The sequence below is a fragment of the Equus przewalskii genome, chromosome 14 (genome assembly GCF_037783145.1).
Source record: "Equus przewalskii isolate Varuska chromosome 14, EquPr2, whole genome shotgun sequence".
Classification (NCBI taxonomy): Eukaryota; Metazoa; Chordata; class Mammalia; order Perissodactyla; family Equidae; genus Equus; species Equus przewalskii.
This window is the reverse complement of record NC_091844.1, coordinates 37,236,743-37,264,673: the sequence shown is the minus strand read 5'-3', so window position 1 is coordinate 37,264,673 and position 27,931 is coordinate 37,236,743. Positions and strand designations below refer to the sequence as shown.

At 35.7% G+C, this 27,931-nt stretch overlaps 2 protein-coding genes and 1 non-coding gene across 22 annotated transcripts in view; 2 read left to right on the top strand and 1 right to left on the bottom strand.

Moving 5' to 3' along the window:
* The window catches only part of UGP2 (UDP-glucose pyrophosphorylase 2), a 51,018-nt gene extending 47,882 nt beyond the window's left edge, over positions 1-3,136 (top strand). For all 9 annotated transcript variants that reach the window (XM_070572529.1, XM_070572531.1, XM_008535386.2 and 6 more), the window contains 2 exons: positions 652-756; positions 2,096-3,136. In XM_070572529.1, coding sequence (XP_070428630.1) covers positions 652-756; positions 2,096-2,203 — 213 coding nt within the window. In that variant the 3' untranslated portion in view covers positions 2,204-3,136. The remainder of the gene's footprint in view (positions 1-651; positions 757-2,095) is intronic.
* Positions 3,137-3,142: 6 nt separating this feature from the next.
* The window catches only part of VPS54 (VPS54 subunit of GARP complex), a 107,462-nt gene continuing 82,673 nt past the window's right edge, over positions 3,143-27,931 (bottom strand). For 4 of the 12 annotated variants that reach the window (XM_070572520.1, XM_070572525.1, XM_070572521.1 and 1 more), the window contains 8 exons: positions 24,671-24,734; positions 21,957-22,062; positions 20,960-21,047; positions 20,273-20,394; positions 20,079-20,159; positions 10,848-10,955; positions 8,787-8,881; positions 3,143-4,536 (listed from right to left, as the gene is read on the bottom strand). In XM_070572520.1, coding sequence (XP_070428621.1) covers positions 4,431-4,536; positions 8,787-8,881; positions 10,848-10,955; positions 20,079-20,159; positions 20,273-20,394; positions 20,960-21,047; positions 21,957-22,062; positions 24,671-24,734 — 770 coding nt within the window. In that variant the 3' untranslated portion in view covers positions 3,143-4,430. Of the gene's footprint in view, positions 4,537-6,840; positions 7,034-8,786; positions 8,882-10,847; positions 10,956-20,078; positions 20,160-20,272; positions 20,395-20,959; positions 21,048-21,597; positions 21,702-21,956; positions 22,063-24,670; positions 24,735-27,931 lie in introns of all 12 variants that reach the window. The other 8 variants (XM_070572522.1, XM_070572527.1, XM_070572528.1 and 5 more) reach the window with 5 other exon arrangements.
* LOC139075876 (small nucleolar RNA SNORA25) lies at positions 17,862-17,985 on the top strand. Its single transcript, XR_011526788.1, has one exon. It is a non-coding gene; the product is annotated as a small nucleolar RNA SNORA25 (small nucleolar RNA).

Genomic DNA, 27,931 nt, shown 5'->3' with positions numbered 1-27,931 from the left:
GTCCAACCCCAGTACTAGGAGGGACAGAATAATGGGCTAGGGGGTAGTGGGGGGTGGGGGTGGTGGTAGAAGTAGAAGCCAGTGGAAGTTTTCCAATTGCTTCTATTTTTCCCAGCAAAATCAGAAACAAGGCCATATAGGACAATTTCTAGTGTCTGTAGAACTAAGGAAATGAAGCAAAGATAGTGATTATTTATAATGATAATTTGTGCTGTTGCTCTTCCTGAAATATATTCCATTTCTTCTGAATCCTACACATTCCATAAAGCTCAGCTCATGTCTAGCTTGCTTCAAACCACGATGATCTCTTTTTCCAACTAACTCCAGATCATCTGAACTAGTCATCTGGCTCTTAGCATGTTAGTTGGTTACCTTTTTATTTTGTATTTCATTTTTTTCATGTCTGATCTGCTCAGCTGTTTTGTAAATTGCCTGACTGTAGGGACAGTGTTCATATCTCCTGGTCTCTCTTGCACAAGATGTAGCATATAGTGAGTGCTTAATAAAATAGGTTCTTCCCCATAGAGGGCCTCAGCTTGGCCATAAGCAGAATGTTTTTACAGTTCTGTTAAACTATATTGTTAATTTAATCCCTGTTTTTCTGTTAAATCATTTTTGAAACAATTTCTATGTTTCTGTTTTTTCCTTCAGGTTCAGGATTACCTAAGGAGATTTGAAAGTATACCAGATATGCTTGAATTGGATCACCTCACAGTTTCAGGAGATGTGACATTTGGCAAGAATGTTTCATTAAAGGTATGTTGTTAAAATGAAAATGACAGTTCTTATAGCTTTACAAAACAGGTTTCATTTTCTAGTCCTAAATTTATCTTTATTTAAAGGAATACTTCGTAGTCTTTACCAGATGTTTATAAGATATAGATACATTTAAAAAATGAAATTGCTTACCACAATGTTTAGTAGTAATACTGTCTTCCATAGATATACAACATAGTTAAAATACAATCATAATTGTTGTATATAGGAATTTTGTGGAATATAGCATTCAAATGGAAAGCAAACACTAATAAATAATTGAAGTGGTACTATTTTGTTGAAATATGACAGTCTTTTAAAAATAGAATCATTTTAAAAATAGAATCACTAAAGATGGCTATTTGAATCTGAAAGTAGAAAAAAACAACAACTTCATTTATACTGAACACAGTCTATTTCTGTTAAGCTAATCTGTTGTCATGAGTATAAAGATATTCATTCACATTACTGTGGTACTTGGGTACTTTGATGAGTATCATTCTAGCCTAGCATAGAAATAGGAAGGATTATGGGTATAATAAATATGAAAACTCAGAACCAAAGATACAACGGCTTTTTCCTAATCAAGTATTTTTTTCAAAATCTCATACCTAGATTTCATGTGTTCTTCCTATTGAAGCTATTTAAATGAAGGTCTTGAAAAAACAACAATATATATAAATAGAACTTTATTGCTGATAGTGCTTCATCTAAACAGTCGCAGTTAAGACACGAAAAACCTATCAGTAAACTGTTCTTAAAAAAACCCTAAGGGGCTGGCCCAGTAGCATAGTTGTTAAGTTTGCACTCTCCACTTTGGCGGCCCAGGGTTTGCTGGTTTGGATCCTGGGTGTGGACCTAGCACCACTTGGCAAGCCATGCTGAGGTGGCGTCCCATATAGCAGAACTTAGAAGGACGTACAGCTAGGATATGTAGCTATGTACTGGGACTTTGGGGAGGGGAAAACAGCAAACCCCAAACCTATATGTAGATATAAGCCAAGCACCTTCCAGTTTCTTTATGAAGGTAGATAATGCTGGTGGCCTTGCAAGTAGTTCTTTGAAAGGGCCAGTTGTGCTGTGGCACTGCGTCCACTTCCCATTCCTGGTACCACCTCTGATAAGGAGGCAAGGAATCTAAAACTACTGCCAAGATGTTACAGAAGGACACGTTACGCTTTTCCTTAACATGTTATTTTTCATGTTTAATATTGTTTATAAATATAATTACTGCATTGTAAAAGGAGTTCTACATAAACTTGATAATTGTAAGAAAATCAATTGCATTTCAGCTGCAGTTGCAAATACACTGTTGCTTTTTGTTTTCCCTCTCACTTAGGGGACAGTTATCATCATCGCAAATCATGGTGACCGAATTGACATCCCACCTGGAGCAGTATTAGAGAACAAGATTGTATCTGGGAACCTTCGTATCTTGGACCACTGAAATGAAAAATACTGTGTACACTTTCTACGAATTAGGGGCTAAATAGTTTCCGCCAATGAAACGTTCTCTAGGGTTCTAAAATAGGCAGGTACTTTACTATGTTACTGTACCCTGCAGCATTAATTTTTAGAGTTTTCTGCAGTATGCTTTTAGTCTAAGAAAAGCACAGATGGAAGCAATACTTTTCTTCTTTGAAGAGGATCCTGGAAGTTAGTTCATCTTCAAGTGCAATATTGTTTAATCTTAAAACTGGGGCAGCTCTGCTGGAAAATCTTTTAACAGAGGCCTTGATGATGGTCACTTTGAATTGCTTGTGATTTCAAAAATAAAGCTGTGAAGCAATACATGTGTACACATACTTTTCAACACTAACTTTATAAAATGGTGGAAAATGGTTTACTCTTGCTAAACAGTTACTAAAATCAGTTGGATGATTTGCTCTTGGAAAATTTAAGTACTCACTGGCAAGTTACCTAACAAGTCCGGTTTTTCCATATCTAAGAATCTTAACCACCTCATTATTTCCATAGGAATCAAATTTAAGGTATTTAGTACCTTTCATTTAGTTCTAAAGCTGGGATGCCTGCCATGCTTTCCACAGACTTTCCAGTTATTGAAACAAAGTGGTGTTTCTTTTCCCAGCTGAAGGGGGTGGCGTGGGTAGGGCATTTCCTTCACGTCCTTGTTCTCTCCTATAGTGGGGTGGGTGTATAACTTTATGAAAAGTTCTTTCCCTGAAGCTTCACTTCTTGAAGCTTGCTTATTGTCACTGAAAAATGTTTATGAATAATCTTTTAAATCAGGTCTGCTGGTAGTTTGTGGCTTTTCTCTAAGAATCAATTACATTTTCCAATTCTTCCATACTTGTTTTTGAGTAGGCTGCTTGTTTAATTTGAAGTTTACTGTACACTATTAAAAAAGTTGTCTTTTAAAGTCTGGTAATTTTTTACAGCTTTATTTTAGACAGACAGTTTAAGAACCAATGACATACCTCTGTAATGATAAAGAAAACAGGCTTTCCTTAAAGAAACTGAAGAGCACAAAATAAGACTGTTTCATTGTACATAATCACCACAAGGTTAGGCACTCTGACAGGGTTAGGCAAGATTCCTGGTGTGAAGTGAGGCACAGGCACTTTCATTTGTAGAGTGCTGCTGATTCTAATTTTGAAGGTAGGTATTATAAAAGTCTTTAAATAACTTACTTATCACCTTTATTTCTAGCCCCAACACAGCAGCCTATATTTTAAAAGTTCTATTTCTCCCTGGTCTTTGTTCATATACACATTGAAAGTAACATAAAAACAAGAACCCAAGGGGGGCATACTTCATGTTATCTAAATGTTAAAATGAGAACTCATAAGTAGGCAGAATATATGAAAACGTATTCTCACCTCTGCTAGAAATAAAAAAGCAAAAAAAAAAAACTCTTCATAGATACCTTTATAAAAATACATCTGTTATACTACAGCCTTTCATATACCACTTCTAAAAAGTATTTAAATTAGTAGTTGCATAAATAAATGCCAATATCTTATTCTTTATTACTTGTGATCAGCCTTTCAAGTATTTAGACTATTCTGGAAGGCTTTACCCAGTTGACATACAGTGGTAGTAGAAAGATTAAATATGCGACACACAAAGCCTGAAACTTGACATTGGTCACTAAAACAAAAATTGAATTCCTAAATCCAAGCAATCAAAAGATGTTTATTTTTTATAGAAAGATCTGTAAAAAAATAATTTTTCAAACAGCTTTACTTTCATAGAGAAAACTTTCTACAGAGATTGACTAAGATTTTAATATTTTAAATTGTACCATCATTAAATAAGGTGGGACACCATATGAATTTCATTGCACTGGAAGAAATGCAAAGCATTTTTTAATATAAAGTATACAGAGCATTCTAGTCAACTACAGCTGTGTTACAGCTATGTGTTCTTTTGGATTTGGTCCAAAGAAACCTGAGTCTGTTTCCAGAGAGAATGAAAAATGTTATAGACACCTGATCAGTTACTCCTCACTTTGAAGGAAGCACAAAAATGGCATTCCTTGTAGATCCCACTGAATCCCAGTTCCCCAACACTGATACTTTCCTTTTCCCCTTCCCCCTACCCCAGTTCACTTTGGGTTCCAGGTTCAGTTCTTGAATCACAGGCATCCATATTTTCTTCATAAATGTACACATCCCATGGTCAGATGAACTACCCAGTTTTCCAGTATGTCATCACCTCTTCTGTTCCCAGATCTCAGCCATATTTAGGTCCAAATCTTTAAGGCCTTTTAAGGCTTGAAGATTTCCAGTGTAAAAAGCTACATCTGCTGTGACCAACCTAAACAATGGAGAGAGAATTATTTTTAATCTCACACTTTCTATTCAGATAATTAAAGTAGCAGTGCTCAGAGAGTCCTATTCTAGCTGCTAGACTATTATTTAAAATTCAGATTTCCTGGGGACCAAATGTCAATATATTTCTCTTAGCAAGATTCCTGCTATCATATAGTTAGACCATTTAATGCTCTATTTCAACAATAAATGTGTTAAAAAGGAATAAACCAATGAAGGTTGGACTCAGTATCATAATTCTGTCCAATAAAATAGATTTATCTTAAAACAGCATGAAATAAAGTACAAAAATAACAGGTTAAACAATTCTTTTGATCAGTTGTCACTAGACTAGAGTATACCTGTATATGACTAATGAAATCGAGGGAAAGAAAGACAAGCTCCCCTGAGTGCCATCCTAAGAAGTTAAATGAAGGCTGCGACTTGTGTAAGTATTACTGGATATAAAACTTGATATTGATAATCGATATAATACCATTTGATGAAAAAGGACAGAATTACACTTTGGAGTACTGAGCCGTCACATTAATGCCTATACCTGAAAGAACGCTGCCAGAAAGGACACTCAGATAAACAAAATATCAAAGCTCCATGCATAAAAAATAGGGACTGGTCTGATTAGATGTATATTTTGAGAGATGTGGCCCAAGGAGAAACAAATAGGAGACCTTGATTTAGAAGTTTGTAAAAGAGAAGAAATTCAGCTTCAATATTTTAATGAACACGTCCGTTCTGGATTGCTGAACTACATGGGGGCAAAGATGGTGTAAGCAGGCTTAATATCTGTACTATAGTCTAATTTACAAATAACCTTTGGACTTAGGTACTTAATGTTTCACCTTTTATCACATGGCAGAATTTAGTAAAGACCATATTTTTCATTTGAAACTCATCTAATTCAGGGTGTTTTAAAATCTATACAAAGATTCTAGGGGTCAGCCCTGTGGGAGAGTGGTTAAGTTCACGTGCTCAGCTTCAGCGGCCCAGGGTTTCACTGGTTCTGATCCTGAGCACAGACATGGCACTGCTCATCAAGCCATGCTGAGGTGGCATCCCACATGCCACAACTAGAAGAACCCACAACTGAAAATACACAACTATGAACCGGGGGGCTTTGGGGAGAAAAAGGAAAAAAATCTTTATACAAAGATCCCATATTGTCATTCTTGTGATAAGATGGTCAGTAAGTACACCGAAACTGACAGCAACGGCTCTAAAAAGACCAAAGCCTTTCTAAGGCAAGGTCCTTGCATTAAAAATTAAACATAAAGTTAACACAAAGCTCTACTTAAAAATATTGTCAATAGTTATGTTTAATAAACACAACTATTTACAATCTATACAAGTTACAAGTCTATACATCAAAGTTGAAAAATTTTGACAGAAAAGATATTTGCAACATACATAACCAATAAAGGATTAGTTTGAGGGCATATGGAAAAATCTTAAAATATAACACCCAAGAGAAAAATGGGCAAAGAATATGAAGAGGAAAAGTCACAGATGAGAACACCCGAATGACTAATAAATATATTAAAAGATGACAAACATTAGGAAATACAAATCAAAACAAGATACCATTGTCTCCCATCAGACTGGCAAAAAAAAAACCTAACAGCAAATGTTAGTAAGATGTGGAGAAATGGTGGAGTGTAAACTTGGTACAGCCACTTTGTAGAACATTCTGGCAATACCTAGTAGAGTGAAAATGTACATGTGCTCTGATCCACTTGTAGGTACATACCCTAAAGAAACAGTCACACCATTTTAGACACGTATAAAGATCTTAACTGTGGCATGGTTGTAATGGAAAAAAATAATGGCCTTAGAAATGTATCACTAGGGGAACTGGATGCATTAAATATGATTGATTCATGTGGGTGAATACAATAAAGCAGTCAGAAAATGGACAATTTATATTAGCATCAATAAATCAGTAACAATGTTGAGTGGAAAAAGCAGCATACGTACAATATACCATTATAAGTTAATTAAGTTTACAAAACTATATTTATTTTTAGATATAGATAATAACGGAGAAGGACTTAAACGATATAGATCAAATTTACTAGAAATATTGCCTAAGCGTTGGGGGAAAGAGAATGGGACTGGAGACAGGGTCAAGGGATACTGCAACTTCATTTAAATTAAATGCCATTTTTTTTAACATGATAAACATTTTTTCAAGTGAAAATGACAAATGTTAACGATCATTTCTAAGTAGCAAGAATACAAATATTCTCCATATGTCTCTGTATTTTAAAAATAAAATAGAGAAAAAGATAATCACATTAAAAAGAAGAAGTACAGGGCTGCTGAGAAAGGAACAGGGACCAAGTGCTCAGTGGGTCTGGGATTTCCTCCTGCGGTAGTAAGAATGTTTGCAAGTGGACAGAGGTGATGCTTGCACAGAGGCTGGAATGCATGAAGTCCACTGAACTGCTAACTGTAAAACAGTTAATTTTAGGTTATGTGAATTTTACCTTGAAAAAAAAAGAAAGAAATGGTACATTTTTAGAGTCAATTCAAGAACAAAAATTCCTTTTAAGCAAGTAGTTATGTCTTTGGCCACAGTCCAGAGGTTAATTTTCAGAAATTCTATCTTTTAAGGGATCACTCAAAGACATGAATTGACTTACACACAGAAGTTAATCTTTAAAAGTATGTGACAGTGAAGATCTCCTAAGGTTGTACTGACCCCCAAACAGTTATATTAATAAAGAAAATAGATATTGAGTTAGCTTGGACGCTTCAGAAAAACCAACCAACTAACCCAGATTTAGTTATGAGAATAAAAGAAGAAGGGTATGAGTGGAGTGGGGCTTAAAAATGTTAGCTTTTTTGGGGGGCCAGCTTGGTGGCACAACGGTTAAATTGACGTGCTCCGCTTCAGCAGCCTGGGGTTTGCCAGTTCGGATCCCAGGTGCAGACCTACGCACTGCTTATCAAGCCATGCTGTGGCAGGCATCCCATGTATAAAGCAGAGGAAGATGGGAACGAATGTTAGCTCAAGGCCAGTCTTCCTCAGCAAAAAGAGGAGGATTGGCAGCAGACGTTAGCTCAGGGCTAATCTTCCTCAAAAAAAAAAAAAAGAAACATATATATATATATATATATATTAGATTTTTTTTGACTAGTCTCTAAGAAGTATTTGGTGTTCATTTGAACTTTTCTGTAGCTTTGAAGTTTTTGAAAATAACAGATAAGTCTTAAAAAAAAAAAAAATGTAACCAGGTAATAATCAAGGAAGAGAATCAGATTTTTGCATAAAGGTCCTAAATTCAGCCTGGCCGACAGATTCAGCAGTCTGACCTTCCAAATAGTTTTTTGTAAAATCAATTCAGTGTACTTTTTTTAACGGCAGGGTCAACTTCTAACTCCCAAATACATTTTTTTCATTTGTTCCTCTAAGTTTGAAATTTAAGCTTGAAACTCCTTTAACAGGGAGTAAAATATTTTATTCCTAAAAATCCATGGAACAGGTAACACACCGAGGAAATCATATCAAGGTGTAACAACATGATCAGTGCTTTGCATTTTGTATAATCTTTCCCTCATATCTTCATCTATGTTGTCCTTCACAAAAATCCTGTGACAGAACTTTTTATCATCAAAAATTAAAGTTCAGAGAGGGTGAGTGATTTGCCCAAAGATACACAGCTACTAAGTGGCACAACTTAATCCAAGTTTTCTGATTCTAAATACTATATTTTCTTTTATATATTGCACTGTTTCACCAACAATACATACAATTTGCTGAATGGCTCGTATATACACACTTATACTTATTTTTTGAAACTGTGAAGGAATTAAGGCAGATTTTATCTTTCTCATTTTATAAATAAGGCACAGAGGTTAAGTGACTTTCTCAGGGTCACACAGCTACAAAGTAGGACTACAAGATCTGTGTGGATAGGAGAAGACTATTGGGTAACCTAAGGAGGTGCTGCTAACCCACACTGCCTCAAAATGGACACAGGTCAGTTAAGTAACTGACCATTTATAAAACACTTTAATGTAGATAGACAGAGAGAGAGAGAGAGAGAGAGAGAGCGCGAGAGCACGCACGCGCGCGAGAGAGACCATCTCCACACAGGAAAAAAAGACAAAAGGTTGCTGATTTTACAATTTTGGGGCCCCAGCATAATTATAGTAGAAAAAAGACAGCATAATGAATAAAAACCAATCAAACAATTCAATATGGGAGTGTGTAGTAAAAATATGTTGAAAACATACCCATTTTGAGGTCCTCCATCATTTATCACATTTAAGTGAGATAATTGCTTTTTCAAGTGGAGTTTGTAACTTGCATTAATTCTTAAAAATAACATCTGGAAAAGAAATAAAACTTATTTTCTTAAAGCTCTACTGAAATAGAAAACATGTCTGAGTTATCAATATCAAATCAATATTATTTTGAAAAAATATTTTTAAAAAAACCTTTGCTTTGGCATATACTTTAAAAATGCTCCTCTGAAGTATTTAATTGCTATTTCAGTATAGCTTTCCTCCCTAGTTGGATAAAAGCTCTTTTTCCTCTTTTCAGTAGTACTTCTTTTAATGATATGACTTACTTCTAACTTTCTGCCCCTTAGAAGAACTCCTCTGGGATATAGGCAGGATCAACTGTGACAGGTAAAAATAATAAAAAGAAATAGAGAATTCTGCAATATATTAACTAGGAACTTGACAGAAAAAAACAAAAAAGTCACAATGGTAGAGGCAAAGATATCTTCATCCTTCTAAACTGATAAAATTACTTGAAAGTATTTTACTGCTCTCACATACAGATTTTTAATGCAATGGCCCAATACTTCTTTGGGAAATACCTGACCTGAAGTTATATACAATTAATCTACGGAAACAATTTTGTAGAATAACATATTTTCTATGGGAAAAAATATATATACAGTCATCTATGGAATGTTTTGTGGAATTACTGGTATTCTAGTGACTATATAGACATAAAATCTATAATTTTTGCTCAGCTTTGACAAGAGTTCCCTTTAAATTATGATGATGAAATAACCTGTATGCCCAGCTCCCTGACCTGGCTAAGCCTTACTCTAGAATTAGAACTCACATGGCAAATTCAAAAGGTCAGAATGTCACAGGTTGGGGATCTTACATGTGGAATAGGAAGGATGGCTTGGCTAGGAAGAAATGAGTATCAAAAGAGACCCTGGTCGATACTCCACATCAATGGCTCCTCCTCAGTCCTCAGTGAGCTCCAAAGAAGTTGGATGATATGTAATCATGAGGTAAGTATGATTAATGAAAACCCAGGGAAGCATGAAGAAAAATGGTAGTAGCTAGCATACGATGGAAGTCTGAGGTGGCACTGAGGTGGGAAAGGAGACCAGCAGCAGCAAGAGTAGGCAAGAGACACTAAGAAAGCTACGCGTACTCAGCTCCCAGAGACCATTTCCATGCACTCAACCAATTAGAGACAATCTGAAATAACAAGCTTGTCTGAACAGCAAAACTTCCAGTGAAAGTTAAGTTCATTAGTCATACAACAACCAGGCTTTTATTGTAACATGTATCATGCTACAACTTGGCTTGAATAGGATCACCTGGTATAGACGGAATAAGCCAAGGTGGTAAAGAAGACTGGGAAAAAAGGAATACTGGCACCTTTAAAGTACCAGGAGAGGGAGATGAGGGAGGTGGGGGGCAGAAGTGTCACTGAGGAGTGAAGAGAACGCTGTGATAATTCTTTTATAGACGAAGACAGTAGTGACAGGGGCATACTTCATAGGTAAAAGGTGCCAAAGACTACCCATTTTGCTATTTTTCCTGTTTTGTGCCTACTACATCACTTATGCTGATCTAACATATTAATGATAAGGCACACTAAATTACTTTATGTGTCATCTCATTGTCATTAACTCCATTACTAATTCCTCCTCTAACCAATTTGGATTATAATCACAGTGAGTAACTGATTTTACTATTCATTGATAAACGCCAACTCTGATTTTCAAACTAATAATGTAATGAAGGATGTAAGTAGAATCTGGGATCTCTGATACTCAATGGACAAATGGAGACTACTTTTTAGAACTGCTGACGATACAGCAAAGCTACTATTGCTCTGGCCTGTCAGAGCAAAGGCACTTTGAAATCAGAAATTTTTATCCATGTTCCACAAGTAAATAAACCAAAAAAACCAATAAAAATCATCTTGGAATATGAACTAAGCTTAACTGTGCCAAAGATATGTAAAAACACTCCAATTCTGCATGCATATTATAAGCTATATATAAAAAAGTAGTTTTAGGAATTACTACTCACTTGCGTTTGTTCTTCTGGAAGGAGATCAAATATAGCTTCATGCATTTTTGCCATTTGCTTACAAATATTCCTGAAACAGGCAGAAGGAACGGGAGCTTTCACCTCATACTGGCAGGGAAAAATAATGAGAATTACGTTCATGTCCTCTGGATTGCACATCCCCACGAAGACATGTGTTTTCTGCCCCTACACATCTAACTCTGATATAGTGCTCAAGCTTACACTTAAACTGTGATCTGTGCTACTCGTGCAAATCTCAATAACTTTTCATTAAATATCCTAACCTACTTTGAGAGAGCCAGCATAACTTAGTCTCTAAGAACATAGGCTGGCTCCCTTCTTAAAATGGACTGCTTGGGTTCAAAACCCAGCTCTTCCAATTCTTAGCCATGTGGTGTTGGACAAGTTACCTCATTTCTCTACATCTCAAAGGGCTTGCTGTAAAGATTTTAAAAGATGGCTCATAAAAACATAAAACAGTGCTTGATACAAAGAAGTGCTCAAAAAATGTTAGCTACTAATCTAGCTCAACACACAATGGTGAATCATTTAGGTAGGCCCTCTACATTAAAATATAATTTTTTAAACATGATTTTAAGAACGTGTCAACGTGATCATATCTGACATCAATATAATTCTCATAGAATTAAAATGTTCTTTTTCCTTTGTAGGTGGGCCAGTATAGTAATCATATTTACCCTAAGGTTAGGGAAGACTTTTTCAGCAACAATTTATACTGAAATTTTAAACTTAGGTACATTCATTTTACTATTCTTACATCTAGAAAAAAATACTGATATGATTTAGATAATCATCTTTTGGCACACATTTTAGAATTCACAGCTTAAGTTATAAATCGTTTTTATTTACAAGACAAATTTGCGCTAAGTAATTATATTTTAAATGTACTAATCTTATAAAGTTTATTAAAATGATAAGTTCCAATACACTGCTGTAGCAGACCCATGTAGAAGTCACCATGTGACTGGACCAAGGTAAGCAAAGTTGTGACCACCCAAGGGTTTGTCTCTCTTCAGCCTAGAAATATATCAAACACCCCCTTATCTTTTTTATTAATAACAACTTTAAGATATAATTCACACACCATAAAATTCACCCTTTTAAAGTGTACAATTAACTGGTTTTAGTAAACTCATACAATGGTTATTGCCAATAATTTCCGAACATTTTCATCAGCCCAAAAGAAACCCCATACCCATTAATAGTATCATTAATACTGTTCCCATCTGCCCCTGGCAACCACTAGTCTCTATAAATGGAATTATATAATAGGTGGCTTTTTGTAACTGGCTTCTTCTGCTTAGCATAATGCTTTCAAGGTTCCTCCATGTTGTAACATGGAAAAAGTACTTCATCCTTTTTATGGCTGCATGATATTCCGTTGTATGAATATACCATAGTTTATCCAATCAACAATTGACAGACATTTGGGTTATTTCCACTTTTTGGCTAGGAAGAATAATAATGCTATAAACATTCATGTACAAGGTTTTGTGTGGACATATGTTTTTGATTCTCTTGGGTATATACCTAGAAGTGGAATTACTGGGTCATATAGTAACTCCATGTTTAACCTTTTGAGGAAATGCCAAAATGTTTTCCAAAATGGCTGTACCACTTCACAATCCCACCCAGCGGTGTATGAGATTTCTCCATATCCTCACCAACACTTGTTATTGTCTGTCTTTTTTATTTTAGCCATCCTAGTGGGTATGAAGGGTATCTCATTATAGTAACATCCCCTTAACAACCCCCTGTACTGAGTTGAATAGTATCCCCCCAAATTCATGTCCACTTGGAACCTCATGAGGTCAAAACAGATTAGAGTGGGCCCTAAATCCACTGACTGGTATCTTTATAAAAGAAAGGAGAAGGAAATTTAGACACAGAGATACACAGAGGGAAGATGCCCAGATGAAGACAGAGACAGAGATTAGAGTGATGTATCTGCAACCCAAGGAATGCCAACAACTGACAGCAGGTACCAGAGCTGGAAAGAGTCAGGGTAGGATTCTTCACCAGAGCCTTCAGAGAGAGCATGGCCTGGCGAAACCTTGAGTTAGGACTTCTAGCCTCCAGAACTATGAGGGAATGAATTTCTGTTGTTTTAAGCCACTCGCTGTCTAGTAATTTGTTATGGCAGCCGCAAGAAATTAGTACACCCCCAAAACCTTCCTTCACCTACTTTCCCTAAAGATACTGTTCTTTCCATCTTATCTTCACTGTCACATTTCTTTAGTCACCCAAATTTGATACTGTTATTTCTTTATTCTCAACCCTTAAAATTTGGTTCTTGCCACTACCCAAACCACTTTCCCCTAATAATCTTCTGAAATTTCTCTCTAGAAAAATCACTAAAGACATCCTAATTTCCAAATTTAGTAACTTTTCTAGTTCCCCTTACTCATTGCTCTGCAGTATTTCACACACACACACTTGAAACATTATCCTGGTGTAGCACAATGCTTTCCTGGTTCCTCCTCTGCTAACCTTTCTCTTCTTCTGTCTCCTAAGTGCAAAGCTTCTTTAACGTTAATCCCCCCTCATCTTCTCTTTTCTCTCTTATCAACCTCATTCAGTCTTAGGACTTCTAATACACCTCTAGTCCTGAGCCACTTTACTGAGTTTAAGTCACACATTTCGTAGATGTTCCACTCCATAACTGAGTTCACAAGAGCTTTCCCAAACTTGCTCCTCTTACCTGTTTCAATTACTATCTCTAGTATTACAATCCTCCTGGTCACACAGACTTGAAATCTACTACTCAAGTTTTTATTCCTCCTTTCCCTTGTTGCCTTGTACTGAATCAGTGACGAAGTCCCATCAAATGTACTTTCAAATTATTTTGCACCTTAGCACTCTAAATCAAAGTTTCTCAACCTCTACACTACTGACATTTTGGGCTAGATAATTCTTTGTTACAGGGGCTGTCCTGTGTATTGTAGGATGTTCTGCAGCATCCTTGGCCTCTACTCGCTAGTTACCAGCATCACCCCACTCCCCAAACTGTGACAACCAAAAACGTTCCCAACATTTCTGAATGTTCTCTGGGGGACAAAATTGTCTCAGTTGAGAACACTGCCCTAGGTGAAGTCTTCAATACTTCTCACCTGAAAAAATGTCATAGCATTTTAAGGAGTCCAGATATTAGTACAACATACATTTAATAAAACTGCCTGGCACATAGTAAGTTCTGAATAAATATTTTCTTGGATGTGTATGTATGTATGTGCACATACGTGTGCATATACGTAAGTACATATGTATGTATATGTGTGTGTGTACATATGTATGTGTATGCTTGAATGAAATTTCAGATACTATACTAGCTGGAGTGTACAAAGATGAATCAGAGACAGTCCCTTTGGGGCAGTGACTGTCTAAAAGCTGGTTAGTATTCCAGAAAATGGACACTGCATGTTATAGGAACACAGGTAAAGGACACTTAGGCAACAGCAGAGATGGCTTCCTGAGCAGCACGCTTGGGCTGCTGAGTCTTCAAAGGAAAAAAATTAAGTGAAAGTATTCCAAATAGAGGACATACCATATCACCTCAAATCCATTCTACATACTATCTGATTAATCCTTCCAAAGTGCAATCATAATCACATGATTCATTAGTTTAAAAACTTTTGGGTTCTTCTCCTGTTTAAAATTTAGAAAGCTACAGAGAATGTTGCTACTACCTTAACTACAAGAAAAAACTAGAACAATTTATAAAATCATAACTTTTCTTGAACCCATCAGAGAACAGAGGTCACGGGAACCAAGGAAACTAATTTCAAAGAGTGACAAGGCCCTCTGAGGAGAGATGGGACACAAGAACTGTCTCATTTTCGGCAGAGTATAGGAAGAAGAGGTGAACGCCATAGAAACAAAGAAGAAGAAAACAACTAACATTTTAACAAACTCCCAAAGGCCAAATGTGGACCAGCACATGTTTAGAATAAGTGAGAACCCTAGCCATAAAGGCAGTTTGCACTTGCTCACAAGCTCTCTATCGGCCTCCAGGAGGTGCTCACAAGCAACACTAGGGTCAGGGCAGGAAACCACAGAAAGTCACTTTCAGTAGCACAGGCAAGCAGGAGGTGACTGGCTGCCCCTAGGGAAAAAGAGTAAATGCCACCCACTTCCCCAAACCCTCCTCTTGTACAGAGGAAAAGTATGAAGTCACTGAGAAGTGGCACCAGACTTTTTCATCCCTGGGCCCACTGTGTGAGCGGTAGAAGCAAATCATGGCTGCTCCTGAGAGAAGAACAAAAACACCTTAAGCCCAGGATCATATACCAATCAAAGCACAGGTTGACTTCCACTGGAGGAGGAACAGGAACACTGAAAGGCTCTACATCCAAGGACTCACCTTACCTCATTTCAAGAATTATAATAATGCTACAGTAGTTAAGACAGTGTGGTACTGCTGTAAAGATCAATGAAATGGAAAAAAGTCCAAAAATAGACCCACACAAAAACAGTTGACTGATTTTCTACAAAGGTGCCAATGGAGAAAGGATAGTCTTTTCAACAAAAGGTACTGGAACTACCCAAAAAAATGAACACTGACTCATACTTTGCACTATATACAAAAATTAACTAGAATTGGATCATAGACTTATATTTATAAAACCTAAAACAATAAAACTTCTGGAAGGAAACAGTGGAAAATATCTATGTATTGGATTATACAAACATTTCTTAGGAGAAGAATCATGAACAATAAAAGAAAAAATGATAAGCTGTAGTTCATCAAAATTAAAAACTGCTCTCTGCAAGACACTGTTAAGAAAATGAAAAGAAAACCCACAGATTGTGAGAAAACACTTAAAAAACACATTGATAAAGGACTTGTATCCAAGATATATAAAGAACTTTCACAAGTCAATAATAAGAAAACATAATTTTTAAAAATGAGTAAAATTTTGAACAATTTACCAAAGAAAAGATATGGATGGCAAACTAACACATGAAAAGATGCTCAACACATTAGTATTATGTAAATTAAAACCACAGTGAGCTATTACTCACTTACTTACTAGAGGACTAACAAAAAACAGACAGACAATAGAAAGTTCTGGTAAAGCTGAACAGCACCTAGGAATCTTATACATCAAAGTAGGAAGGCAAAATGGTACAATCACTTTGGAAAATAATTTGTCAGTTTTTAATAAAGTTTTACGTTTCTATACAACCATCAATCTATCCCACGGTATTTACACAAAAGAAATGAAAACATATGCCCACACAAACACGTGCACATGAATGTTTATATCAGCATTATTGAAAACAGCCAAAAACCAGAGACAGCTCAAAAGTCTACCAACTGTTGAAGGGATAGTGCTTCATCGATACAACGGATATTGCTCTATATTACAAAGAAACAAACCATTAGCACACACTAGAACATCCATGAATTTCAAAAGCATTACGCTAAATCAAAAGAGCCTGGGACAACAGGCTATATTCTGTATAATTCCATTTATAGGACATTCTGGAAAAGGTAATACTATATGGACAAAAATCAGATCAGTGTTAGTCAAGGTTTGGGGATGTGGGGAGAGGACTGACTGTAAATGTGTCCAAGAGAATCTTTAACAGCGATGGCACTCTTCTGTATCTGGATTGTCGTAGTTCCACTACTGTGTAACATTTGTCAAAGTCATCAAACTACATCCTTAGAAGGACTGAATTTTACTGAATGTAAATTATACCTACATAAGCCTGACTTAAATTGCTTAGCTTTCCACTGGTAGTCCAAGCTGTCCACTATTTTTCCAACGTATCTCCCACTCCTGGATTCACCCACCCTAATACATCAGCTAAATGGAATTATTCACCTTTGTTATTATTAACAACAACAGCAAAAGCATTAACAGTTGACATTTACTGGATAGTGCTACAGTCAGACACATGATAAAAGAAAAACACTCCACGTATATAATCTCATTAATCCTCATGACAACCTATGAGGCTCTATTATTATCCCCATTTAGAAATAGAAACTGAAGCTTAAGGAGATGAATAATTTGCCCAAGGTCCTTCAATGGCTAATACGTGACAAACATGGAATTTGAGCTTAGGTCTATCTGACTCCAAAAGCCTGACACTAAACTTCCTTCTTATGATTCCTACCAACATGTCTGTTCATGCTGTCACCTCACAGTATCTCTTCACTTCAACTTCATTTGCTCTAATCATGCATATCTTTAAAAGCAAAACTTATATGCATGCCTCACCCAGAAAGCTTTCTTAGATTTCCCTCCCAGGCTGGCAACCATCTCTTCCAAAGCATTAAAAGCTCCAATAGCACTAAATTGATTCCTTACTTACGACACTTTACATATTCTACCTCTTCGTATAGTTATTGACAAAATTTTCCTACTAAATATTTTACCATTTGAGGACAAGATCGAAGGCTTCACTCTTGTGTAACTCCGTTACCTAACGCAATTTAACTTAATGAATGAATGGTGCGTGGGCCATTAGTCTAGCCAGGAGTACAATTAGATGTTAATGTTTCATTCTACCCAAGCAATGGTACCGTATTATTAGCTTCTTAGAATTAGCCTATATTATATTACTGTGTTATCTTTCTTTCTCCAAATTAAATTTTCAGATAAAAAAACGAAGAGCTAAAAACTGACAAGCTAACCCAAACCAAACACTGTCTGCTACTTTTGGTACGAATTAAAAACAGGGCCAAACTCCTGGGCAACCTACGAAAGCAAATAGGACAGGAAGTGGCAAGGAGAGACTTGTTAGTACAGGGAGAATGTCACATGTCAGGGTAACAGGAGAACTCATCAGTGGGGAAGGTAATAGAGAAAACATTAAATTGCAAAAGTCTAGGCACATTCTTGACATTGAAAAAAAAAATTTAAAAGTGGGGGGAGTGTTTGAGGTTTATAAAAGACTTAAGAGACCTAACAACCAAATGCAATATATAGGCCATGTAGAAGCCTTTGTTCAAACCAGTTATTATAAAAAGACATTTTGGATAGGTCATTTCAAAAAGGGCTTGTTGGACCAAAACCAGCTCTTAATGCTGTGACCAAAACCTGAAGTTCTCCATAGGATATAACAGTCACTCAATAGTGCTATGTTTTCCTGAGGAAATATAAGGTTTAGCTGCTTATACCCATGACAGGTGTTGTGGGAAAGTGAATAAAATGTCTCTCAAGTTTAAAAAATACATATCTATATAAAAAAGACATTTTGAGACAACTGATAAGTTTCAAATAGGAATAGGTGTTGGATGATATTAAGGAATTATTGTTAATTTTCTTGGGGGTGATATGATAGTGTGATTATATAGGAAAATCTCCTTAGTTTTTAGAAATACACACAATTATTTAGGGATAAAATATCAAAATACCTCAAAATTATTATAAAATATTTTAGCAAAAAAAGCAAATAATAATGACTGTTAAATATAGGAGATAAACATACGGGAAGCTCATTAAATAATTCTGTTTATCTTTCAGTGCCAAAAAAAAGAAAAGCATAAAGTGAGTTGTCACAGGAAAAAGGCAAGCCACATCCCAATTCTTGTTCAAAATCTCTGTATGACCAAACTGATCGAATAAAATCAGGCTTTTAAGAGTCCTGGTACTTTTTTGGTTTTGCTTCATTATATTCCACAGCGTATTACTAGTTCTACTATTCAACATTTACTGTATTCTACATTGTTAGGTGTTTATAGTCTTCTGCCATGTTAGATGGTACACTTCGTGAGGGCAGTCACAACGTATTGTTTCTGACTTATGGTACACAGAAGAATGCCGTGTATCAAAAAGAAAACTGGTGGAATAGAAGTGCTTTTGAATTTAGCCTGTACTTGGCAATCATGAAGAAAACAAAGAATTTCTAAACAACAGTAATTTTTCTCCACACAAAACTAGAAACTAATTTAACAGGCATAGTATAACATAGGTATGTTTGCACATAACTATAAATTCCTTAAGCTTCTTAAAAGAGAAGCATAAAACTTCTTTGTTATCTATCAACTACACCAGAGGTTCTCAAAATGTAATCTGGGGACACCTGGGAGTCAGACTCTTTCCAGGAATCTGTGAGATAAAAATCATTTCCATAATAATACTAAGATGTTACTATCTTTTTCACTCTCATTCTCTCATGGTTGAATAGTGGGGATTTTTAGATAACTTGTCATGATATCATTCTGAAGGCTAATGGAATGTGTTTGTGTATTCTTGTGTTTTAAATTTTTATTAGTTTTAATTTCTAATATGGAACTTACTGATTAGTGCAATTTGCATAAACAAAGCTCTTTGGGGCCCTCGATTATTTTTAAGAATGTAAAGTGGTCCTGTGACCAAAAATTTGGAGAACTATGAAAGAAACACAATCTTATTTTCCAAGCACTGCTTTCTCACTGTCATCTTCAAAGGTTTAGGCACATGTCTGTGGGCGTGAATGGGCACCATTCTATTGTGCCCTTTCATGATTTTTGCCTGCTGCTCCTGCCACCTCAGAATCTAAAGGATCCAAGTAGAAGGAAAAGCCTATCAAAGTGTCTTGCATTATAAGATTACTCTAAACATGCTCTTGGCCAAAAAGTATCAACTAAATAACTTTAAAACTTTCAAGTTGTGAAATTTCCGCTTTCTCTCTAAGACTTATTGAAGAAGTTAGGAAAAGGAAAGAGTGAGGGATAGGGTAAAAGTGACTGGGGCTGATTAAGTGACATTTTCTGAAGATATCCTCCCAGTGTAATTGAGAATCCTTTGGAAAACATTGCTTCTCTTAATGACTTATTGGGAATGAGAAGCAAACAAGAAATGAATATTGAAATTGACTATCTATGAGGAAAATTATTAATACAGCACCTCAGACTCTGCCTTTTTAGTCTGAAAAATAAAGTGACATACTTTATCACAAATAATTTATTTACTTTTTTCTCCATTTTGATCTTTGTTCTTTCTGTCTCTGGAAGGCCTTCAGACTAAAATTGGTTTTGAAGAAGGTATATATTTGTCAATGCAGCTAATATAAAATTACTTTTGTATAGGATTTCTATCATCCTTGAAATTATCTCCCTCCCTCCATCCCTTAAAGAGATGAATATCAATTACTTGGGCATTCTGAATATTTTATTGAGTTTTTTCCCTAAATCGTGAAGAATTTGATTTCTTAGGCAATTGTGAAAGTCACAATACTTTTAAGCAAAGCTCAATAATTTCCATAAATCATTACCTTAGATAATAGCTTGTCAAATAAGCTATCCATTATCGCTACAAGCTTAGCTGATATTTCAGCTATGTGGTCATGGTAGTCCTGTAATGAGAAATAATGTTATATTTTAAAGTCCCTGAGACATACCTAAAAAATACCTAACAATTAAGGAATTAAATTTATGAAACTCCAGTAGAAAATATATGGAAAAGTACCTTAGTGATATGATCAAAATGCCTAAGCATGCTATATTGCTTAGGCTGTAGTCGAGCTTCAAAATGAGCCCGGATCACAGGAATGTAGTGCACAATTAACTGCAAACAGCGTGAAGAAAGAGCTGAAGATCCAGGCAGTGAATTTATTATGGAGAAACAAAAAAGGATATTAGTTAACTTTAATTACATATCAAATTAAGCAAAATATGTCAATTTTATACAGACCCCAGTTATTTCATAAATGAAGAATATAGTGGCAGAAAACAACATATTTCATTTTGTGTAGGAAAATCATTTGGTACTGAATAATGTAAGGAACACACTGCTTTTTCCAATGGACTCAAGTTGTGAGTATTACTGGCACGAGTAAGCTAATGGGACAACTGATTCTCTTCTGATATTCTGATACCTTTCACTCCCAAGTACTTCATACATTATTACATCTTAACACTTTCTATAGTGGTCAAACTTCCAAATAACTTCTATTTGTTGGAGTGGAAATTTCTTATAACATTTCTCCACAAGTTAATTTTTCAATTACGGTAATACAGAAAAGAGTGAAGTAGCATTTGCTACTTTTGGAGCCTTGGGTTAAAGCCAAAAAAAATCAAGTATAATAAAAACACAATGAGTATAGTAACATCATTGTAACATCTCAGCAGGTGAATTAAATGCAATAATCCATACCCAAATTTTTTGTAGTTATTGTTTTTAGTCCAACAACTTGCAGTGCACCAGCTCCAAGAACTAACTGGCAACTTCTTGAATTGAAGTACTAACAAAGGAAGGAGAAAAACAACAATGACAATTTATTTAAAATTATTGTTTATATGCTGGCGATGGGTTAACAGTTCTAAAAATACATTCTTCTTTCCTCCCATTCAAGGATCAAATGAATTTTCTGGTAGGAGCAATTAGAACCTATTCACATAATGATAAAAAAGGGGGAGAAGGGTGTTTCTAAACGATATTTACTGTCTGGCAGGAAAAAAGTTGAGAAATTCTAAAAACAATTTGTTTAGAAATTAATCTTTAATTTGCATTCACAAAACTAGTTCAGTTTAAGTCATTCTTATCGGACAGTCCCATTTTCAAAAGGGCAACAAAATCTTTCTGGACTAAAATATGAGAACTCAATCTCGGGGCAGAATTAATTGATAGATTAGACATTTTTAAAAAATAAAGCCTTTTCTTTATGCTAGCAGTTAAAAATATTTGTTAATAAGAAATGGCTGAATTAAATTAAGAAATAGCTGAATAAAATTATCACATTTTCATTTTACATCAATGGTTCTGAAAAAAATGGTTTAAGAAAAATCTCTAACCTTAGTGAGATGAATTTACTTGTAAAGTTCAGTGAATTCCTTCCATGCACATTTGAAACCAGTCCAGGTTTTTGGACCTAAGTGGCCTCAGTCATGTTCAGCACCTAACGAACAAATCATCTCCTGTCTCCAATGTCATTAACAAGTCTAGGGTGTAATGAGGAATCACTAAATGCAGAGTGAGAAGGAAGCAGGCGGCCTTCTTCCAGTAACATGTTGTGATTCAACCACAATCAAATGTCACAAAATTAATGTCTTAAAGATATTAACCTTGAAATGTCAAAGTTGGAAGTTTAGTCACAACCTAATGAAATACTTCTTCCAACTATTTTTCCGTAACAGAGTGAAATCATACACACCTTCAATAAATCTGACAGACGAGTAAGCATGTCAGTAGTAACAGATGGGATATTATCCACACACTGGCAATATTCAAGGATAATTCTTATCAACAGCAATACAGTTCTATAAGAAAAGAAAGATGATCCAGTAAGCAGTCAGAATAAGAAAAATCAAACTGATTCAGCATATAAAAATCAATACTGATCTTGGTAACTGTTAAATTATGTGTTTTACCTACAAGAGCAGCAGAGCAGGGACTAGCGTGAGGCAAGAGTGATTCCCATGGGGCAAAATTAAGGAGGCTCTCAATTTCAGGGTCATGCAATTGCAGAGTCAGCACGTGCATGACATTGAGAATGAGTTCCTGCTTAAATTTTGTGCTATGAGCACATCACCCTCTGTTTGGCATTCTTATTAAGTAATCTCTTTGATAAGGCAGGTATCCCATCTCTTGGCCAATTCAGAAAGACTGACAAAAAGTCTACCCAGTGTTTCTGATCATAGTAAGCCCTCAGTCATAACTTGAATTAATGAAGGGAACCAAGTCCCAACTTTCTTAGTGAGATGAAAGAGAAACTGTGGCTTCTAAGAACAACGTATCTCCTGAGAAGATTATTGGTAAGTCACAAAAGGTTCTCCAAAGATGAGAAAGTTATCAGCTCATGAGCAGGACATGTCATAAGTTGAAAAGAGACAGTACTGAGACGTTAAGTAAGACTGAAATTAAGGAGAAAAGAGCAATACATTATAGAACATCTAAGTTCAATGAGATGCTCAGAAATGAGCAATCCATGTAAAATAATGTCTTATAAGGATATCCTGAAGGATATCAGGAAGTAGTGATTCAAGAAAGAGAGTGTCTAGCCTTTATAACAGCATAATTGTCAGACCATATATTACTCTCAATGCATACTCCTAGAGTGTGCTTTACTGGGTAGGAGTCAATTGCTTATCTTTTGTAATCTTCTCTCAGAAGATATAATATTGCCCCTTTAAACAGAATTCAATTTTTCAGCAGCAGTCTCTTTGCTTAAAGTGCCAGAAAGCCAGACAGCCAGAGGGGACGATTTCCATCAAGCATGGGAAGAGTAACAAGATAATAGGTAAAGGAGAGAAAGCATTAGATTGAAGGGATGAGATTACTACAGGGAGATTGAAAAAAGTTCTGTCCTGCCAGAAACCGAAAAGAACTCCAGAGGAGAAAAAATGGAAGCTTTGGTTTACAATGGGTATACTTCAGAGTTCTGCATAATATATATTGGGAAAATGCATCAATTATATGTATGTATATATATATTTTTTGGTGAGGAAGATTGACAACAGATGTTAGCTCAGGGCCAATCTTCTTCTTTTTGCTTGAGGAAGATTGTCACTGAGCTAACATCTGTACCAATCTTCCTCTATTTTGTATGTAGGATGCCAGCACAGCATGGCTTGATGAATGGCGTGTAGGTCTGTGCCTGGGATCGGAACCTGCAAGGACTCTGGGACTCTGAAGCAGAGCACACGAACTTAACCACCAGGCCAGCCCCTATTTATATTTTTTGAAGGCTTATTAGATGACAAAAAATAAATAAAATGGTAAGATATGATTCCCACCTTAAAGGAACTCAGAGTATAACCAGGGAGATATATATTATATAAAGAAATAATTCTGATACGCTGCAGAAAGTGCCACGATAGAGGCACATAGAGTTACAAGCAGAGGATCATCCATTCTTCCTGGAGGGGATTGCTATTTCAGAAAAGACTAATATGGCGACAAGAAAAAAAGAAGAAAAGTGAAAAAGAATTCTGGTCTAGATACTGGGAACTAGACCTTGATTTTAATTCTGGTTCCATTTGGGTCATTTTATATTAACCATTTAACCTTCTAAGTTTCAATACTTTTAACTGTAGAAAGAGAACAATAATCCCTGAAATGTCTATTTTACACGTGGTTGTTGAGATCAAATGAGATCATACATAGGAAAATAAACTATGAAGTGCTGTTAGAGAATCTGAAGATATTATTTTAATTACTCACTTAATAAAAGGCATGTAGTACTAGACAAACAACACTGGAATTTATATTTTTCTTAGTTAACCTGAATTTGAAATATTATTATTGGTAAAAGAGTAAAAGACCTAGTGACAAATGACGATAATGGAAATAACTACCAACAACTATCAACTTCTTATTAGGTGCTAGAACTGTACTAAATGCTGTATATGAATTACTTGTTTAATTTCACAATAATTCTAAGTCTAGTACTATTTTCAACATTTGGTTTTACAGATAGGGGAACCGAGGCACATAGAGTAACCTGCCCAAGGTCACAAAGAATAACAGAGACCCTGAGATTCAAACCTAAGCAGTCTGACTCCAGAGCCCACAACTTAACTCCTATGCTATATACACACACTAAAAAAGCTGCAGAAAAAAAGACAGAAAGAGCTTGAGATACTAATAACATCTTGGAGCCACTCTACCATCCTTGGATTGTGTACCTCCAGATTTTCTGTTATATGGGAAAAATCAACAAACCTCTTTTTTCTTAAGCAAGTATAGTCCCTTACGGATATAGAATACCACAAAATACAGAAAATAAAATGGAATCGTAAGATTTCCTTTAAATTCTTTGAAGGCTTTAAAATTGTTAATCCAAAATTTCCAATTCACATCAAGGGGGAACTAGAAGACCTACGTTTTAAATAAATGACTCAACTAAAAAAGAAAAGTGTCACTTACCCAACAACAGCATACTGTTGTCCCTCAACAATGAGAACTTCAGCTGGTTTCCTTTCTTCTGTAGCTTGAGAATAAAGCAAAGAAACAAGAGAGACATAGATACAAGATGAAACAAAATACTGGAGAAAAAATTTAAACTAGGAAAAAACTGAAGAAGATACTTCCTATTTAGGGCCTGGAACCATTTCATATCTGAAAATAAATACTTCTTGGGAAGCAATGTGGCACAAAGTATATGAAGCATATTGGGTTTAAAAACAGAGAGATTTGGATTTGAGTTCCAGTACTGACAATTACTGGACACATGACTGTGGGCCAACTACCTAACTTCTTTGAGCCTTAATACCTGTAGCCATTAAACATGGATAACAATGTCTGTCTTTCAGGGTTGTTGCTCATGATACAGATAATGATTACAAACTGCCTATCTTCTAGGTCTGGCACATGGTAGATAACCAGTAAGTAGTAAAGAAAAAAAAATGTTATCAGTTTCAAAAGGCAGAACTAGCGTTTCAACTGGTTGTCTTTTCTTTATTATAATTCTTAGAATACAAGTTAATTCCTATATTAAATGGAGAGATTATATATTTAATTTTCAAGATTTTAATCCAGAAGTTACTTTATTTTCAGCATGTGGTATTTCTTATCGTTATAAAACAAAATTCAGCATGTTCAGGTGAAAAGAACAGTGGGCCAGATTATTTTCCTGAATCAGCCAAATTAATTAGATTACCATAGGCAAGCTGTCACACTTACCTAAGCTTCAAGGCCCTTTGAGCTCTAAGACAGTAAATGTCTACTTCCTCGTTTCTTTCAAGCAAAAAAATCCAGTGTGATATAATTTCTAACCACAATTCACTCTGTATGTCAGAGTAAAATTTTTTTTTTAAAGATTTTATTTATTTCCTTTTTCTCCCAAAGCCCCCCAGTACATAGTTGTATGTTCTTCGTTGTGGGTCCTTCTAGTTGTGGCATGTGGGATGCTGCCTCAGCGTGGTTTGATGAGCAGTGCCATGTCTGCGCCCAGGATTTGAACCAACGAAACACTGGGCCATCTGCAGCAGAGCGCGCAAACTTAACCACTCGGCCACGGGGCCAGCCCCTCAGAGTAAATTTTTTGAGGATCAGGATTGTGTCTTACCCAATTCTATATATTACAGTGAGGTGGCATAGCATAGTAGTTAAGAGAAAGAGCCCTAAAGTCAGTCTGCCTGAATTTAGACCCCAGCTCTACCACTTCCTAGCTATGTAACTTTAAGCAAGTTGTTTAACCTCTTGGTGCCTCAGTTTCCATATGTGTTAAATGAGAATACACACTAACAGTCTCTAGCTCATGGACCAGTAAATGAGAGTAAGTGTTTAGAACAAATTGTCTACCATCAAATAAGCACTCAATTATTATTAACCGCTATCCATTAACCTTCATTTCCCCAGTGCCTAGCCAAGTTGCTAGTAACTCAATAAATGGATGGTGGATGAATGAATAATAACCAAGGATCCTTAACTTGGTAAGAACTAGTAAAATGTTAATGGACTTCTAACAGCATATACTTTCTTCTCTCTCAGAGGAAAAAAAATAGACTGGGACAGAAGCAGGGTATGTAAGAGAAACCTCCTACTGTCAGTATCCTCCAAAAAGGGAGTGAAAGTAAATACTTCACTTTGCAGGAAAAATACATGGTTAATTCAATCACTCTATATTTATCATTTTAATTCAAAAATCAATACGTTTGCATCACAGTGGATTGCAAGCCCATGAGCTGTTCAGGGACAGAAAACATATCTTAGTTATCTAGCACAGCACCTCAAACAGTGTGAAGTCAGTCAAATATGGCTTTAAAGAGTAGATGAGTGATAAGTCTTCTAATGTTAAACTTGTGATTTAGAATGATCAGAGTGTTTTATTTTTCTTTCAATCTTTGCTACCTGAGTGCTTTTGCTTTGCTAATATCACACAATCAAAAAACTGTGATTACCACACAACATTGTTTTCCACTGAAAATGGTCACTAGACAACAGAAATTTACTAAATTTCCTCAATTCCTCTCTCTGCCCTATATGAATTAACCTATTTTACACCTGTCCTTAACCCCTTCTCTCTTGTCACAGTGGTAGAAGAGATAGCCTTTCTTTTGAACTTTGGATTCAATTCCAGAGGCCCTGCCCCACAATCACTCTGTTTCACTCTTTTCCTAAATTAACCTTCTTCCTCCTTCTGTTAAGCATAAATATAATTCAGCTTCTCCTACCTTAAAACTCTTTTCTCACCTCCCTGAGTGGATTAAGGTAATAATAATCTCTGTAATTTCTCTTATGTCTCTAGCTGCCACTTCATCACTCAATTTCCCTTCACAGCCAAACTTGTTAAAAAAGTAAGCTACATTTGCCTTCTCTTCCTCATCTTCAAGTTACTCAGCACTGAACTACAATCTGACTCTATTATGCTACTGAATTACTAAGATTGTAAATGATCTCCTACGTATCAAACTAGTGGTCATTATCTGTATGTTACTCAGTCTTTCTCTTGTAGTGCAGTTCCATTTTGTGGAAATATGAAGTATACAATTTAAAAACATTTCTATGTAAAAATATTAAGCTTTCATTAAATGCATATAATTTGAAAAGGCAACCACCTCCTCCATTAAAAATACTCAAGAACTTCCTAATTTGAAATCTGGTATTATAGGATGAGCTGTACATAAGTTTACATTATTATCACACAACAACTCCACTTCAACTGGTATACAAAAATATCTCCCAGTCATTGCATCTCTTTCATATGAATCTCAACCAATATTGGATACCAATGACAATTTTCTTCTTGAAACTCTAATTTCGTGACTTCTATGTTCTTCTGGATTTCTTCCCACTTCTCTGGCCTTCCATCTTAGTCTCTTTCCTAGTTTTCTTTTTCTACAGTTCTTTACATTTTGGTTTTCTCTATCGTATCACTACTACACTATTTGTGACTGCTAACGTTTTTTGTTCATTAGACTTAGCCCTTTTAAAGTAGAATTATAACTGTTACCTCCATCTCAATATCTGACACATAGGAGAGGCTTATTAGTATTCATGGTATGGTGGTTAAGAACATAGCTATGAAATTTATAAAGCTGATTTCAAATTTCAGCTCATCATTTGTACAAAAATTCCTTAACTCCTTGAAGCCTCATGCCTCCTCACCATAAGGTAACAATGGTATCTTCATGATAGGCTGTTATGAAGATAAACTGGAACAATGCATATAAAGTACCTGACCAG